At 43.6% G+C, this 14,370-nt stretch overlaps 1 protein-coding gene across 1 annotated transcript in view; it reads left to right on the top strand.

Moving 5' to 3' along the window:
* LOC138766109 (STE20-like serine/threonine-protein kinase) overlaps window positions 1–14,370 on the top strand; it is a 54,967-nt gene that overhangs the window by 39,630 nt on the left and 967 nt on the right. Inside the window, exon 16 of the mRNA XM_069943458.1 lies at window positions 13,121–13,246. Coding sequence (XP_069799559.1) covers window positions 13,121–13,246 — 126 coding nt within the window. The remainder of the gene's footprint in view (window positions 1–13,120; window positions 13,247–14,370) is intronic.

Here is a 14,370-nt window from a genome sequence, read left to right as displayed (position 1 = left end):
GTTGTAAATATTAACGTAAGTTTACTTGAAATAATTGATGAAAAGTTGAATCAATGTAGTTGTGTCACTTGTTTTGTGTACATGGAAGTTTTGGGGCCTTTTGAACAAATATAGATGTTGATAGTACAGGTGCTGTTTGTGATATTAAATATATATTTGTATCATATTTGAAAATGAAGACAAGATTTTGCTGTCTCTGCATTTTCTGAACACAAGTGTATGGAGTTTGCATGTCTTTCATAAGATTGCACAGGTTTTTCCAGCTACTAAGGCTTTTTTCAATGCCCTAAAACATATAGTGTAATATAAATGGTCAATGTGCTTTAAAGAAGATTTGCGTAAATCGATAGGGCCAGCAAATATAGGAAACCTTATAATATATCTTATCAGAGAAAATAACTTCCCTCCTCTTATCAGCACCCTCCAACCCCGCTAAACTTTCAGCGGAGAAAAAAATCATGTCAAGAGGTTCAAGAAAGTTATACAGATTTGTAATTGAAAAGAAAAAAAAACTTTCAGTACTTATCAGCTGCAGGAAGTCCTGCAGGAAGTGGTGTATTCTTCTAGTCTGACACAGTGCTCTTTGCTGCCACCTTTGTCCATGTCAGGAAGTGTCCTGAGCAGTACAAATCCCCATAGAAAATCTCTCCTCCTCTGGACATTTCCTGACACAGGGTGGGTTCACACTGAGGTATTCTCACGGATAAATTCCGCCAAATTCCGTCACTAGAACGCGCTCACAGCCGCGTGCCTTTCTGTCGGCTCCATAGACACCATCCTATGAGCTGGCTGATTCCGCTATCTGCTGAAAGAATTGACGTGTCAATTCTTTCGGCGGAATGCGAAATCCGCCCATGCATAGAATGGTGTCTATGGCACGGGCGGAGAGGCGCGCGGCCGTGAGCGCGCACAAGCAACGGAATACGGCGGATTTTATCCGCACTAATTCCGTAGTCTGAACCCGCCCACAGACAGATTGCAGCAGAGAGCACTGTGTCACACTTGAAAGAATACACCACTTCCTGCAGGGCAGCTTATATGTACTGGAAGACTTTAGTTATTTCTTTAATAGATGTCATTTGCAAATCTGTATGACTTTTTGGCACCAGTTGATTTAAAAACATTTATTTTCACAAGAGTGCCCCTTTATGTCTGTCAGATCACTGCAGGATTAATTTACATACTTTCCACACATGTTGGGGAAGGGGGTGATAAAGGAAGCAAGAGAAAGAGAGAGGTAGTGACTGTAGAAAGCCTGAAGCAAACAGAGACAACACCCCAGATTTTATTCACAGCTTCTACCTCTCTATACTGCTGTATAATGTCCTCCATGCTGCTGCTGCTTCCTAGGGTGTACTATAACAAGATAGAAGTACAGGATCACCTCTTCTGTGTATGTGTCAAAGTCTTCATAGAGATTAGATTCTGAAAATTAGAAGTGAAGCTTGCAGGGTAGAAATTAGGTGAAATATCCCATATACAAGTTATATAATGGCTGTAAATAGTGCTACTCCTCATATACAGACACTAGGCAGCTTATGCTGTAAAGAGTCCTGATGTAAACTCATTTTTTATTTAAACCCAGATTTTAGATCTCTTTAGCTTTGATGATATTGGGAAAATATGTGCAGCTAGACACAGACTGACAAGCAGCGCCATTCTGCACATCTTGAGCGTTTCTTTAAAGGACAGTCTGTGCATCTGCAGGGTCAGACGTTTAGCCACAAGCAATGTAAAATTTTCCCTCTGAAAATTTCCTTTTATCGATTTCAAAGTCAGCAACATAAAGGGGGTCAGCAGCTAAACGAATAGCGGATGGCTCCCTATATAACCTCCCTGAGACAATGAAGACACTTGAAAGTACCTAACAATGATTTGTAGGCTGGGGAGATCCGCTGCTAGGAACTGAGGATTCCAAGTCTGAAACTGCAGCCGCAGATCTGGCAGGGAGAGAAGTGGAGGAGCGAGGAACTACTGGGATTAAAGACAAATCCCACTTATGCTGCATCTACACGGAGCGATAATTCGCCCGATCGTATGAGTAACGATTTCGAAGTAAGAATTTTTTTTTTTATAACCATCAGCGTTTAGACGGAATGATATATCGTACGGAAAAATCGTTTTGCGATCGCTTAAGCCCATCTCACACATAGGGTAAATCGGTGAACGACTGTTTACATGGAACGATCTGCAAATTTTTTGCGACCGACCAACGACGATTTGGGAACATGTTCAAAGATCAAAATGAACGATTTCTCGTTTGTCGCTTGATCGTTCGCTGCATTTACACGTACGATTATCGTTCGAATTCGATCGTTATCGTGCAGATTCGCACGATAATCGTTCCGTGTAAACGCAGCATAAGGAAAAAAAAGGCTATAAGACTGTTAGTAAAATCACCACCAAAGCATTGCTTTATAGCTGGAAATTGGACTTCAGGTTGTTAAAGGGGTCCTCCGATAAAAATCATTTTCTTTCAAATCATCTGGTTTCATTAAGTTATATAGATTTGTAATGTACTTCTATTTAAAAATCAGCTGCTGTATGTCCTGCAGGAAGTGGAGTATTCTTTCCAGTCTGGCACAGTGCTTTCTCCTACCACCTCAGTCCATATTAGGAATGGTCGGGAGCAGTAGCAAGTCCCCATAGAAAACCTTCCTGACAAGGACAGAGGTGGCAGCCGAGAGCACTGTGTCAGACTGGGAAGAATACACCACTTCCTGCAGGACATACAGTAGTTGATAAGTACTGGAAGACTGGACAATTTTTAATAGAAGTAAAATTCAAATCTATTTAACTTTCTTAAACCAGATTATTTAAAAGAAAAAGATTTCCGCCGGAGTACCGCTTCAAGTCTTTAGTATAGAGAATCTGTCAGCTATATAGGTCTTTATCATAGACATGAGAAGGTAGGGAGATAAAACAAATGATACCCGTCTTTTAGCTGATAGCTGCTTGCCACAATATCATGTTTTTCTTTAGGGTAGGCTGAGCTGCAGCATGCACCATTCCCTACCTTGCATAATTGATGTCATGAATTGTATTGATTCTATCAATCATAGAAAGCAGGGAGGGGTGGGGGAGAGAGGAGATATGCATGCTGCAGCTCAGCCCAGCCTTTACGACTCTTGACTAGTGTTGAGCGAATACTATTCAATCGAATAGCTATTTGATCAAATAGTTCTCTATTCGAGCTATTCGAATATTAGAACGCCAACGCAGTAAAAATTCGATTCGCTCTTTTTCCAGCCAATAAACATGCAGGGGGAGGGACAGGCACTAGGAATAGGCAGGTCTTTTCAAAAAACCTCTAACTGTGATTGGCTGGCTAAAATAGTGGATTTACGATTTGTGTCACTTGCTGGTTGGAGCTAGAGAGGGACAGGCTGTTCGCCAGGGAGAGAAAGCTTTTAGGTGAAGTTAGGTAGGCAGGGACCCCCAAAGCCCTTGTTAGGGCTAAAAGTATAAAAACCTTATATTTAGAAGCTGTTGTGAGACAGGCAGTGTGTTCAGACATCTACTGATAGTGTATACGGCTGTATACTGTGAGTGTGAGATAATAGCTGTTATCTTGCTACTACTGATTTGCGCAGTCTGCGTCCTGTAAAGGAGTTGACCAGTTCTTTAATTTTATTGTTGTAAAAGAAACAATTATATATCCAGTATAGGGCTGTATACTGTATATGTGGGATAGTACCTGTTATCTTGCTACTACTGATTTGCGCAGTTTGCGTCCTAGGCTGAATCCCAGAATTCCAGGCAGTCCCCGGGATGTCTCCTTTTTCCATGAACTAGCCTAACTTTTCCCGCTGTTCGATCAAGCCTTCCTAGCTTTTTCCGCTGTTCGATCAAGCCTACTCTTGACCTTAGGAGCAAAACATTATTTTATAACTTTGTAAACAGCCATTAGCTAAAGGACAGGTATCATTTATTTTCTCTCCCTTTCAGCTATCTGCCCATGTCTGCAGCTCTAAGCATGATATAGAGATGGCAAATTCCAGTTAGTGCTTACCTGCAGTGATTTCACATTGAAAAGAGGAGGATTGGTAATTGATTTAGACTGGTACCATTGCGGTAAAGTCCTCCAACCTTGGTTATGGACAGTAATGGTACTTGGCCTTTTGGATAAGCAGTGGGAATCAATAAAATCCACTAACATCAAAGCCATCAAATGAAATGGAGCTGGCTGATGTGGTCGGAGGCGTTCTCTTATTCAGAAGGGCTTGTTGGACTATAAATCTCTACCGCTTCCATTTATGCAGGAACAAAATGGGATCACTTACATGTTCAGCTTTTATATTTAGGCCTATGGCTGTATCTATGTATTCCCGAACTCCCCAATGCTGCATCCAACTTCTTCAGGCAGCGGGAATTAAATGCTTAACAATTGAACTAGAACATGTTTGAGTTGCACTCTTCTCTATGGAGTATCTTTGCTGCTACTACTACGGCCTTAAAGGGGTCCTCCAGTGAAAACGTTTTTTTTTTTTTTTTAAATGAACAGAAAATAGATAGATTTGTAATTTACCTCTATTTAAAAATCTCCAGTCTTCCAGTGCTTATCAGCTGCTGTATGTCCTGCAGGAAGTGCGGTCTGAGTGCTCTCTACTGCCACCTCTGTCTATGACATGAACTGTCCAGAGCAGTAGCAAATCCCCATAGAAAACCTCCCCTGCTCTGGACAGTTCGTGACATGGACAGAGGTGGCAGCAGAGAGCACTGTGTCAGACTAGAAAGAATACACCACTTCCTGCAGGACATACAACAGCTGATAAGTACTGATAGACTTAAGATTTTTTTTTTTAAGTAGAAGTCAACTACAAATCTATAAAACTTTCTAATGCCAGTTCATTTGAAATAATAAAACAAAAATCACCGGAATTCCCCTTTAATGTTTTCTTTTTTCCTTCTTGCCTTCTAAAAGCCATATCGGTTCTATTTTTCCACTTACAGGGCTGGTTTGCACATCATTTTTTGCTTTTATTAGTATCATATCTGTCCACATGGGAATTTGTGATTGCTTAAAAAAAACAACACATTTTTGATTATGGGACAAATGTGTTTTTTTTCTTTTAGTTTTTGCTGTTCATTATGCAGAAATAATATTGTTACATTTTACTAGTTCAGGCAATTACGCACGCTACAATATTAAATATGTTTATATATTTTTACATGTTTTATTTTGAAAATGGAAAAGGAGGAGTGATTTTAACTTTTATTGGGGGAGGGGCTGTCATATTTTTTACAACTTATTTATTTTTTGCACTTTTTAAGTCCACCCAGGGACTGCAATTATTAGTTTGCATACACTGGTTAATGCTATGCCATTGCATAGCATTGATCGGCATTATCTGTGATCTTCTCATAGAATCTGCCTGAGACAGACTCTATGAGAAGATTACTAATCAGACCACACAGAGATAAATATTAACCCTCCCGGGGGTCTTATCAGATAGTGACTGGAGTGCAGCTTCTGTCACTGACAATTAAACGTGTTTAAGCGGTTAGTAGCCCATTATTAAAATGTGAGAACCCGGCTTGCTGATAGCAGACGATCTTCACTCTCTATGAAGTGAGGTCAGCTCCTGGGCTCACTTCATAGAGCCTCCCCACTCATGTCAATTCTTTAAGCTGAGAGCGGCGGTAGCGGTCAGACACTGCAGGACATTGAACATGACGGGATTCCGTGGCGGAGAGTTCCGCTGTTTTTGCTCAGTGTGAACTGGGCCTCTGCTCCTATTCTCTGGTACAAGGAGTCAAAGAGGCGTTCCCAAGCTCCTGAATAGCTACAAGCTGTAATGTCTCCTCTCTCCTTCCTCCCTGCTTGATACCTAGAAGCTGAGGCCCCTGATACGGCAGATAATCTCTCTGTGTAGTAGGGTCTTAAGGGGGAGAAATCCAAGCAGCTGAGCATTAGCATTAGTTGCTGTGACATCCAGATCTAGACATCCCATGTGCTGAGCAGTCCTCACACTACCATTCTGCCAGCTTTCCTTTCTCTCATATAGGGTCTGTTTAGAAGATGGATACAAGCGCCATCGGCACTCCATGCAGGAGCCTATCACAGCTATCAGCAGTTTAGGGCCACACAAACGAGCGCTGTATCATTCATGGGGTCCTTTACTTACTTCATTGTCTGCCTCCCATCCCTTCTACATGGTGAGAGGTGCGGCTGACTAACAATGATTTTGGTGCCGCACCTCATAAAAAAATCAGCCAGTGAATGAGCATTTATTCATTCTTCAGCTGACTGCTACATCTTGGGCCCATGCAGCCAAATCTCAGCCTTTAAAGTGGTACTCCGGAGAAAAGAAATAGTTTCTTTTCACATCAACTGGTGTCAGAAAGCTATAGAGATTTATAAATTACGTCTATATAAAAATATTAAGTCTTCCAGTACTTATAAGCTGCTGTATGTCCTGCAGGAAGTGGTGTTATCTTTCCAGTCTGACACAATGCTCTTTGCTGCCACCTCTGTCCGGAGTAGTAGCAAACCCTCATACAAAACCTTTCCTGCTCTGGACAGGAAGAGGAACCCTGGACGTCAAGGCAGGGAGGGATGGGGGAGGGAAAAGACTCTGTCCCTTTGACACTTGAACTTATAGAGCTTACAGATTCCATTTAAACCAAAAATATCTCACCTTCTCCATTTTAAATGTAAAATGTAACTGAAAGGAAGAAAAAGACTGAACAAGCCGTGATATGTGAGGATCAATCAGAACACAACACCACAGAGGAGGAAGGCGACAATGCTGAGCGTGCGTTCACACCTTCAGGTTTATAATTGCAATCATTGAATACAAAGCTGGAAATTGATTTGAAAAGAAGATTCGTTTTAGTTTTTGCTATATAGGTGACCTCCATTTATCATCTGTTTCTGGCTCTGTATTCTCTAATTGCAATTAAAAATGATGTGTGAAGACACATTTAGGGGAACATTATATACATAGACAGTTACGCATGACTTCACGGTGCCAGGCTGAGTGATCTAAGAGTATCGTACATGTGCCCTCAGGCTTGTTCGGGCCGCTGCCGCAGCATTATCTGTCATGCGCTTTCTGCTGAAGTTAAATCAAGATCATTAATTGACCTTTTGAATGCAAAGTTGCACAAAGGTGCTGCATGGCACAATGCATTAAGTAGCTACTTTCTGAAAATGTAAGGGTATGGGAATAGCATAGTATTTTTTAAAAAAGGGAACTCTGGCAAAAAAAAAAAGTGTTTTAAATCAATTGGTTTCTATAGATTTGTAAATTATTTCTATTTAAAAATCTCCAGTCTTCCAGTACTTATGAGCTGCAATATGTCCTGCCGGACTTGATGTACTATCAGTCTGACACCGTGCTCTCTGTTGCCACCTCTGTCCGTGACAGGAACTGTCCAGAGCAGGAGAGGTTCTCTATGGGGATTTGCTACTGCTGTGGACAGTTCCTGTACAGAGCAACACTCTGAAACAGCTGTATGTGGATGGATACCTGGCCGTAGTTTTTCCTTATCATTACATTGACTTATAGGGCTACAGGAGCCACCTCTTGGCTGGGTCCTTCCCAAAGGGATATCTGGCTAGTCCTGTGTTTTGAGACTCTTAAAGTGACTGTACCACCAGGCCCAGGCAGAAGCACTGGAGGTGGGCCGACCCACCCTTAGTGGGAGGAAACCCCCGCCCCTTTATGATAGGGTTCCATTGATTCTAATGGAGTCACGTCATGAAGCGGCTGGGGTTTCTTCCCACTAAGGGTGGGTCGGCCCGCCTCCAGTGCTTCAGCCTGGGCCTGGTGGTACAGTCACTTTAAATGAGGCTCCATGGGCACTTTTTTTTGGCATATTCTGTACAGTTCCTGACATGACCAGAGGTGGCAGCAGAGAGCACTGTGTCAGACTGGAAGGAATACACCACTTCCTGCAGAACATGCAGCAGCTAAGTACTGGAAGACTTAAGATTTTTAAATAAAAGTAAATTACAAATCTATATAACTTTTTGAAACCAGTTGATTTAAAAGAAAAGAATGTACATCACAGGTTAAAAAAAAAACCTTTAGGGTACAAACACACACACCGTACCGCAGCGTATTTTCTGAACACTGAACACAGCATCAAATCTGCACCATCAAATCTGCTGCAGATCTGCTGCGTATAAGGTGTGTGTTTGTACCCTTAGGGTACGTTCACACTTACCGGATCCGCAGCGCATTTTCTGCTGCGGATCCGCAGCAGATTTCATTTAAATAACTGAACACAGCATCAAATCTGCACCATCAAATCTGCTGCGGATCCTGTAGGTGTGAACGCACCCTTAAGGTTTTATTTGCTGTTTATTTTACTAGACACATCCTTAATCCTAAAACAGTTAATGGATCATCTATAGCACAAGTGTCAAAGTCGTACCCCTGATCTACAGGTTCTCAGAGCAATAATCAATATAAAGGGGTTGTTCACCAAATATTTTGTTCTTTCAAATCAACAGGTGCCAGAAATTTGTAAATTACTTTTATTAAAAAAATCTCCAGTCTTCCAGTACTTATCAGCTGCTGGATGTCCTGCAGGAAGTGGTCACCAGTCTTGACAGTGCTCTCTGCTGCCACCTCTGTACATGTCAGGAACCGTCCAGAGCAGCAGAGTTTTTCTTTTATGGGAATTTGCTACTGCTCTGGACAGTTCCTGGCACGGACAGGGGTGGCAGCAAAGACCAGTGTAATACTGGAAAGAATACACCACTTTCTGCAGGACATACAGCAGCTGATAAGTACTGGAAGACTTGAGATTTTTTTAATAGAAGTAAATTACAAATCTCTGGCACCAGTTGATGTGGAAGAGTTTTTTGGGGGGTGAACTACCCCCTTAATTCTCACAGGGACAGTTACACATGATCCAACCCAGAACAAAACAATCAGACTGTTAGATTTCTATTAATTACCATAAAACTCTTTATTGTATTGTTTGGTTTTACTATACATATATATATATAATGAAATAGTATATTTTATATTAATTACACACTAAAAACATATGAAGCTTGATATAAGACAGATGCTGGGAACACAATGTACGCAGGAAGATAAGAAAAAGCGGGGATTTCAGGCAGCGGCTCATCCCCCCCTCTCCCTATAGGAATAATAAATACGGGGAGATAGCTAATGCTGACTGCCATCACGACACATGATTTATTTTTTTTATTTTTTTTCAGTGTTTTACTTTCAAGGTAACACATTGAATAGCACAGAAGCTAACAAAGCGAGTCAGACAAAGAGGAGAGGGAGACTATAAATTTCTATGACAACTGGATAAATCCTGCCATCACAGGAGCTGAAATGGCTGCTTTAACTCCTAGACCCCAGCACGAATGGAGAGGGATCAAGAAACAATACAGGCAGAACACACAGGGAGAACAAAAAGTGGTCACAAAAGCAGAGTGTAGATGTCCTGCATCAGGAAGTAAATGGGTCTGGCTTCTCTAAAGCTCGGCATACATCCCTATAGTCAGCAGCACTCCGGTCTTCAGTTTGGGTATTGCAGCTCAGTTCCATTGAAGTGAATGGAGCTAAATTGTAATACCGCACACAACCTGAGGCGCTGTTTTTGCAAGAATGTATATAGCAGTCTGCTAGAGCAGTGTTTTTCAACCAGTGTGCCGTGACACATGGTCGGGTGTGCCGCGGGCGCCGTCCCCCTCACCTACTGGCCCGAACATCCCCAGGTTTCTCTCCCCTCTCATCCCATCCCTGCTCACCTTCCCTGAGATGCTCGCCGCGGGTGCCGTCCCCCTCACCTACTACCGGACGCGCTCCTCCAATCAGGGGAGACTGGGAGCGTGGTGCGCTGCGGCAAGCCGTAGCGCACATGTTGATTGGATGCGTGCATCACGGCCCGCCGCAGCGCACCACGCTCCCGGTCTCCCCTGATTGGAGGAGCGCGTCCGGTAGTAGGTGAGGGGGACGGCACCCGCGGCGAGCATCTCAGGGAAGGTGAGCAGGGATGGGGATGAAACGGGAGAGAAGCAGAGGGGAGAGAAACCTGGGGATGGGGGAGAAGCAGGGGGATGAGAAACATGGGGATGGGGGAGAGAAGCAGGGGGGAGAGAAACCTGGGGATGGGGGAGAAGCAGGGGGGATGAGAAACCTGGGGATGGGGAGAAGCAGGGGGATGAGAAACCTGGGGATGGGGGAGAAGCAGGGGGATGAGAAACCTGGGGATGGGAGAGAAGCAGGGGGATGAGAAACCTGGGGATGGGAGAGAAGCAGGGGGAGAGAAACCTGGGGATGGGGGAGAAGCAGGGGGATGAGAAACCTGGGGATGGGGAGAAGCAGGGGGAGAGAAACCTGGTGATGGGGAGAAGCAGGGGGAGAGAAACCTGGGGATGGGGGAGAAGCAGGGGGGAGAGAAACCTGGGGATGGGGGAGAAGCAGAGGGGAGAGAAACCTGGGGATGGGGGAGAAGCAGGGGGATGAGAAACCTGGGGATGGGGGAGAAGCAGGGGGATGAGAAACCTGGGGATGGGGAGAAGCAGGGGGAGAGAAACCTGGGGATGGGGAGAAGCAGAGGGGAGAGAAACCTGGGGATGGGGAGAAGCAGGGGGAGAGAAACCTGGGGATGGGGAGAAGCAGAGGGGAGAGAAACCTGGGGATGGGGAGAAGCAGGGGGAGAGAAACCTGGGGATGGGGAGAAGCAGAGGGGAGAGAAACCTGGGTATGGGGGAGAAGCAGGGGGATGATAAACCTGGGGATGGGGGAGAAGCAGGGGGAGAGAAACCTGGGGATGGGGGAGAAACAGGGGAGAGAGAAGTTTGGTGGAGAGAAGCATGGGGGAGAGAAGCACAGGAGAGAAGCACAGGGAAGAGAAGTATGGTGGAGAGAAGCACAGGAGAGAAGCACGGGGGAGAGAAGCACAGGAGAGAAGCACGGGGGAGAGAAGTATGGTGGAGAGAAGCACAGGAGAGAAGCACGGGGGAGAGAATTATGGTGGAGAGAAGCACAGGAGAGAAGCACGGGGGAGAGAAGCACAGGAGAGAAGCACGGGGGAGAGAAGTATGGTGGAGAGAAGCACAGGAGAGAAGCACGGGGGAGAGAAGCACAGGAGAGAAGCGGGGGGAGAAGTATGGTGGAGAGAAGCACAGGAGAGAAGTAGGGGGGGAGAAGAAAACAGGCCCAGGTTTCGCACTGAGTATAAATACATTTAGAATCTATATTATTAACTCTATGTATAATATGAACTGTTTTAGTGCCATTTTCGTTGGTGGTGTGCCCCGGGATTTTTTAAGTATAAAAAGTGTGCCGCGGCTCAAAAAAGGTTGAAAATCACTGTGCTAGAGATCAGATATTGATGGCCTGTCCTGAGAGCAGGCAATCACTAAAAAAAAAAAAAAAAGAAATTCCTGGGAAATCCCTTAGGGCCCTATTACACAGGACGATTATCGTGCGAAAAATTGTTATATCGTTCAAATTTAAACGATAATCGTTCTGTGTAATTGCAGGAAACGATCGAAAAATCGTTCGTATGTGGTTGATTGTTGATTTAGATCTGACCCTAAAATTATCGTTAATCGTTCGCTGTAATTCCACATTCGTTCGCTCAAGTTCCGCATTTGTTCACTAATCGTTCAGTGTAATGCTGCGTTTACACGTAACGATTATCGTGCGAATTTGCGCGATAACAGTCGAATTGGAACGATAATCGTACGTGTAAACGCAGCGAACGATCGAACGACGCACGATAAATCGTACATCGTGATCTTTCATCAGGTCAGCAAATCGTCGTTCATCGTACGCAAAAAATTTGCAAATCGTTCCGTGTGAACAGTCGTTCGCCGATTTAACTAATGTGTGAGATAGGCTTAAACGATCGCAAAACGATCGCAGTGCAAATTTTCGTACGATATATCGTACCGTCTAAACGCTGATCGTTATAAAAAAAAAATCGTAAATCCGACATCGCTAATCGTACGATCAGGCCAATAATCGTTACGTGTAAACGCAGCATAATTGCACATTGTTCATTATTTTGCTGGGATCAGAAGGAGTAAACGATCATAGTAACGATCACAATAACGATCGTAGTAACAATCATAACTACCAACCATTGTTCTGTGTAATATGGTGAAAGATTTCAGGTTAATGATACACAATCTTGTTTGAGATTGTTTATCGTTAAAAACCGTTCCGTGTAATAGGACCCTTAGAGTCCCTGCAATCTGCAGTTGTCACCAGGAGAAACTATGTCTAACCAGAAGAGCACTGGCATAGCTTCTATGAAGGCAGACCACGCAGCTGCTACAGGGCCCATGTGGCAGAGGGGCCCAGGGCCCACCCCAGTAAAGTATGAAAACTGTGTGTGACCTGCTCTCTCCTCCTCCCTTCCGAGAAGGCTCATGTAAGCCCATGTAACTAGCGTCCCTGGCCGGCTGTCTCTGCATTCTGTAATGCTGGGAAGGTTAATCAAAGCAAGGTCATCAGGTTATCCCTCCCGACATTACAGAGTGCAGAGACTGACAGCCAGGTACACTGTTTACATGAACCATGTAATACCCCTTATACCTCATATGTCCAACTAGGTGATATGAACAGGGAGAATCTTTAGAAAAATAGACCCTTTATAGAAAGCAAAAAACATTGTCATTCACAGCTAACTATCCAAAAAGGACATTTGTTTCCTGTATTGTAATATTGTTTCATAGGTGGAAAGTAAGGTCCGCCTGAACCTGAGCGTGCGACATTTTGAATACCAGTGGCTAAAGTAGTTTGATGCAGCCCTAGGTAGGTCCTGGAAATAATATGGGGGGGGGGGGGAGATTTATCAAACAAGGTGTAAAGTGAAACTGGCTCAGTTGCCCCTAGCAACCAATCAGATTCCACCTTTTATTCCTCACAGACTTATTGGAAAATGAAAGGTGGAATCTGATTGGTTGCTAGGGGCAACTGAGACAGTTTCACTTTACACCATGTTTGATAATTCTCCCCCCCATATTATTTCCAGGACCTACCTAGGGCTGCATCAAACTACTTCAGCCACTGGTATTCAAAATGCCGCACGCTCTGGTACTGAGAATGACTATGGCTATAGAGAAAGCATATTCAACACAAAGGCCAAGTTATATTGTATGACTCAAAAGACAATGGTTTTCTTTTAGTTTTTGCAACAAGAAACACTGAGACAAAAGGAAGAATCTCAGAAACTGCAGCAGAAGCAAGAACAGGAGCTGCAGAAGTTCAAGGAACATCTAGAGGAGACGTGCAGAGAGCTGGTACAGATACAGGTAAATCATCCACCTCAGCCACCCATAAAGCCCCTCAAGGCCTCCTTGTCTGAAACCTCGGAGTGTTCAGATGAATACACATTTATGGGGTAGACTGCATCTAGTGTTGGTTCAACGTCCATTACAATGGGCTCCATTTGGGAAGCGGTTACCGTGAAGGGTTCTTTTAACTGGGATAGAGAAAATAAGCACAACCCAGACTGAACGTCACATCCAAATCTGTCCATCTTAGTTCATAGGGGATATCGGACATACATACAGTGGGATGCCTGCAATTAAAGTGTACCTGTTTAATTTGTACAGACGATTTTAAGAAACTTTTATAATTGGGTTTATTAGCCAAAAAAATGCATTTTTATCATGAAAAAGCAGTTTGAACCTCTCCCCCCTGTCCTCATTGTTCTCTATGAAAAGGGGAGGGGTGGAGGGAGACGAGGCACCAAAACAGGACAACAAAGAGTTAATTTACAGCTACATCACTGGGCTATCTTGTCTTAAGTCAGCACTGACCTCTGAATAGAGGCTTTCACACAACTCCCGCTGTGTAATCCTTTGTTCTCTGCTGCTGACTAATCTTCCTCCTCCCCCCTCCCCTCTCCATAGAACAGACAGGGGAAAGTCTGATGCAACAAGACATGATTTCCTGATGATGAGCAGTGGATGAGAGAGAGGAGGGGGGGGGGCGGGAAAAGTCTTTTTCAATGCAGATAATGGCATATTTGCCTAATAAACCCAATTACAAAGGTTCTTAAAATCACCAGTACTATTGATTTCTGCAAAAAAAAAAAACGAAAAAAAAAAAAAACACAGAATAGTACAGAAAGAATAGTAGACTAACTAAGGTTCCCATTCATTTCAGCTCAGCTCTTCTTAAAAGTGCAGCATATAGATATCAGACTTTCTATACATACATGCAATTCTTACTCCACTCTCCAATGAACACTTCAACCCCTTAGTTCTCATTCTGACACGTTTGTTTAAAGGGGTACTCAGGTAAAAAAAAAAAAAAAAAAAAACTTTCAAATCAAGTAGTGTGAGAAAATTATAGATTTGTAATTTACTTGTATAGTGGTATATTCTTTTCAGTCCTACACAGTGTGCACTGCTGCCACCGCTTCCTGCAG

Source organism: Dendropsophus ebraccatus, chromosome 1, assembly GCF_027789765.1.
Source record: "Dendropsophus ebraccatus isolate aDenEbr1 chromosome 1, aDenEbr1.pat, whole genome shotgun sequence".
NCBI classification, from domain to species: domain Eukaryota; kingdom Metazoa; phylum Chordata; class Amphibia; order Anura; family Hylidae; genus Dendropsophus; species Dendropsophus ebraccatus.
The sequence above is the reverse complement of the archived record's forward strand: the minus strand, read 5'-3'. Positions and strand labels throughout refer to the sequence as shown.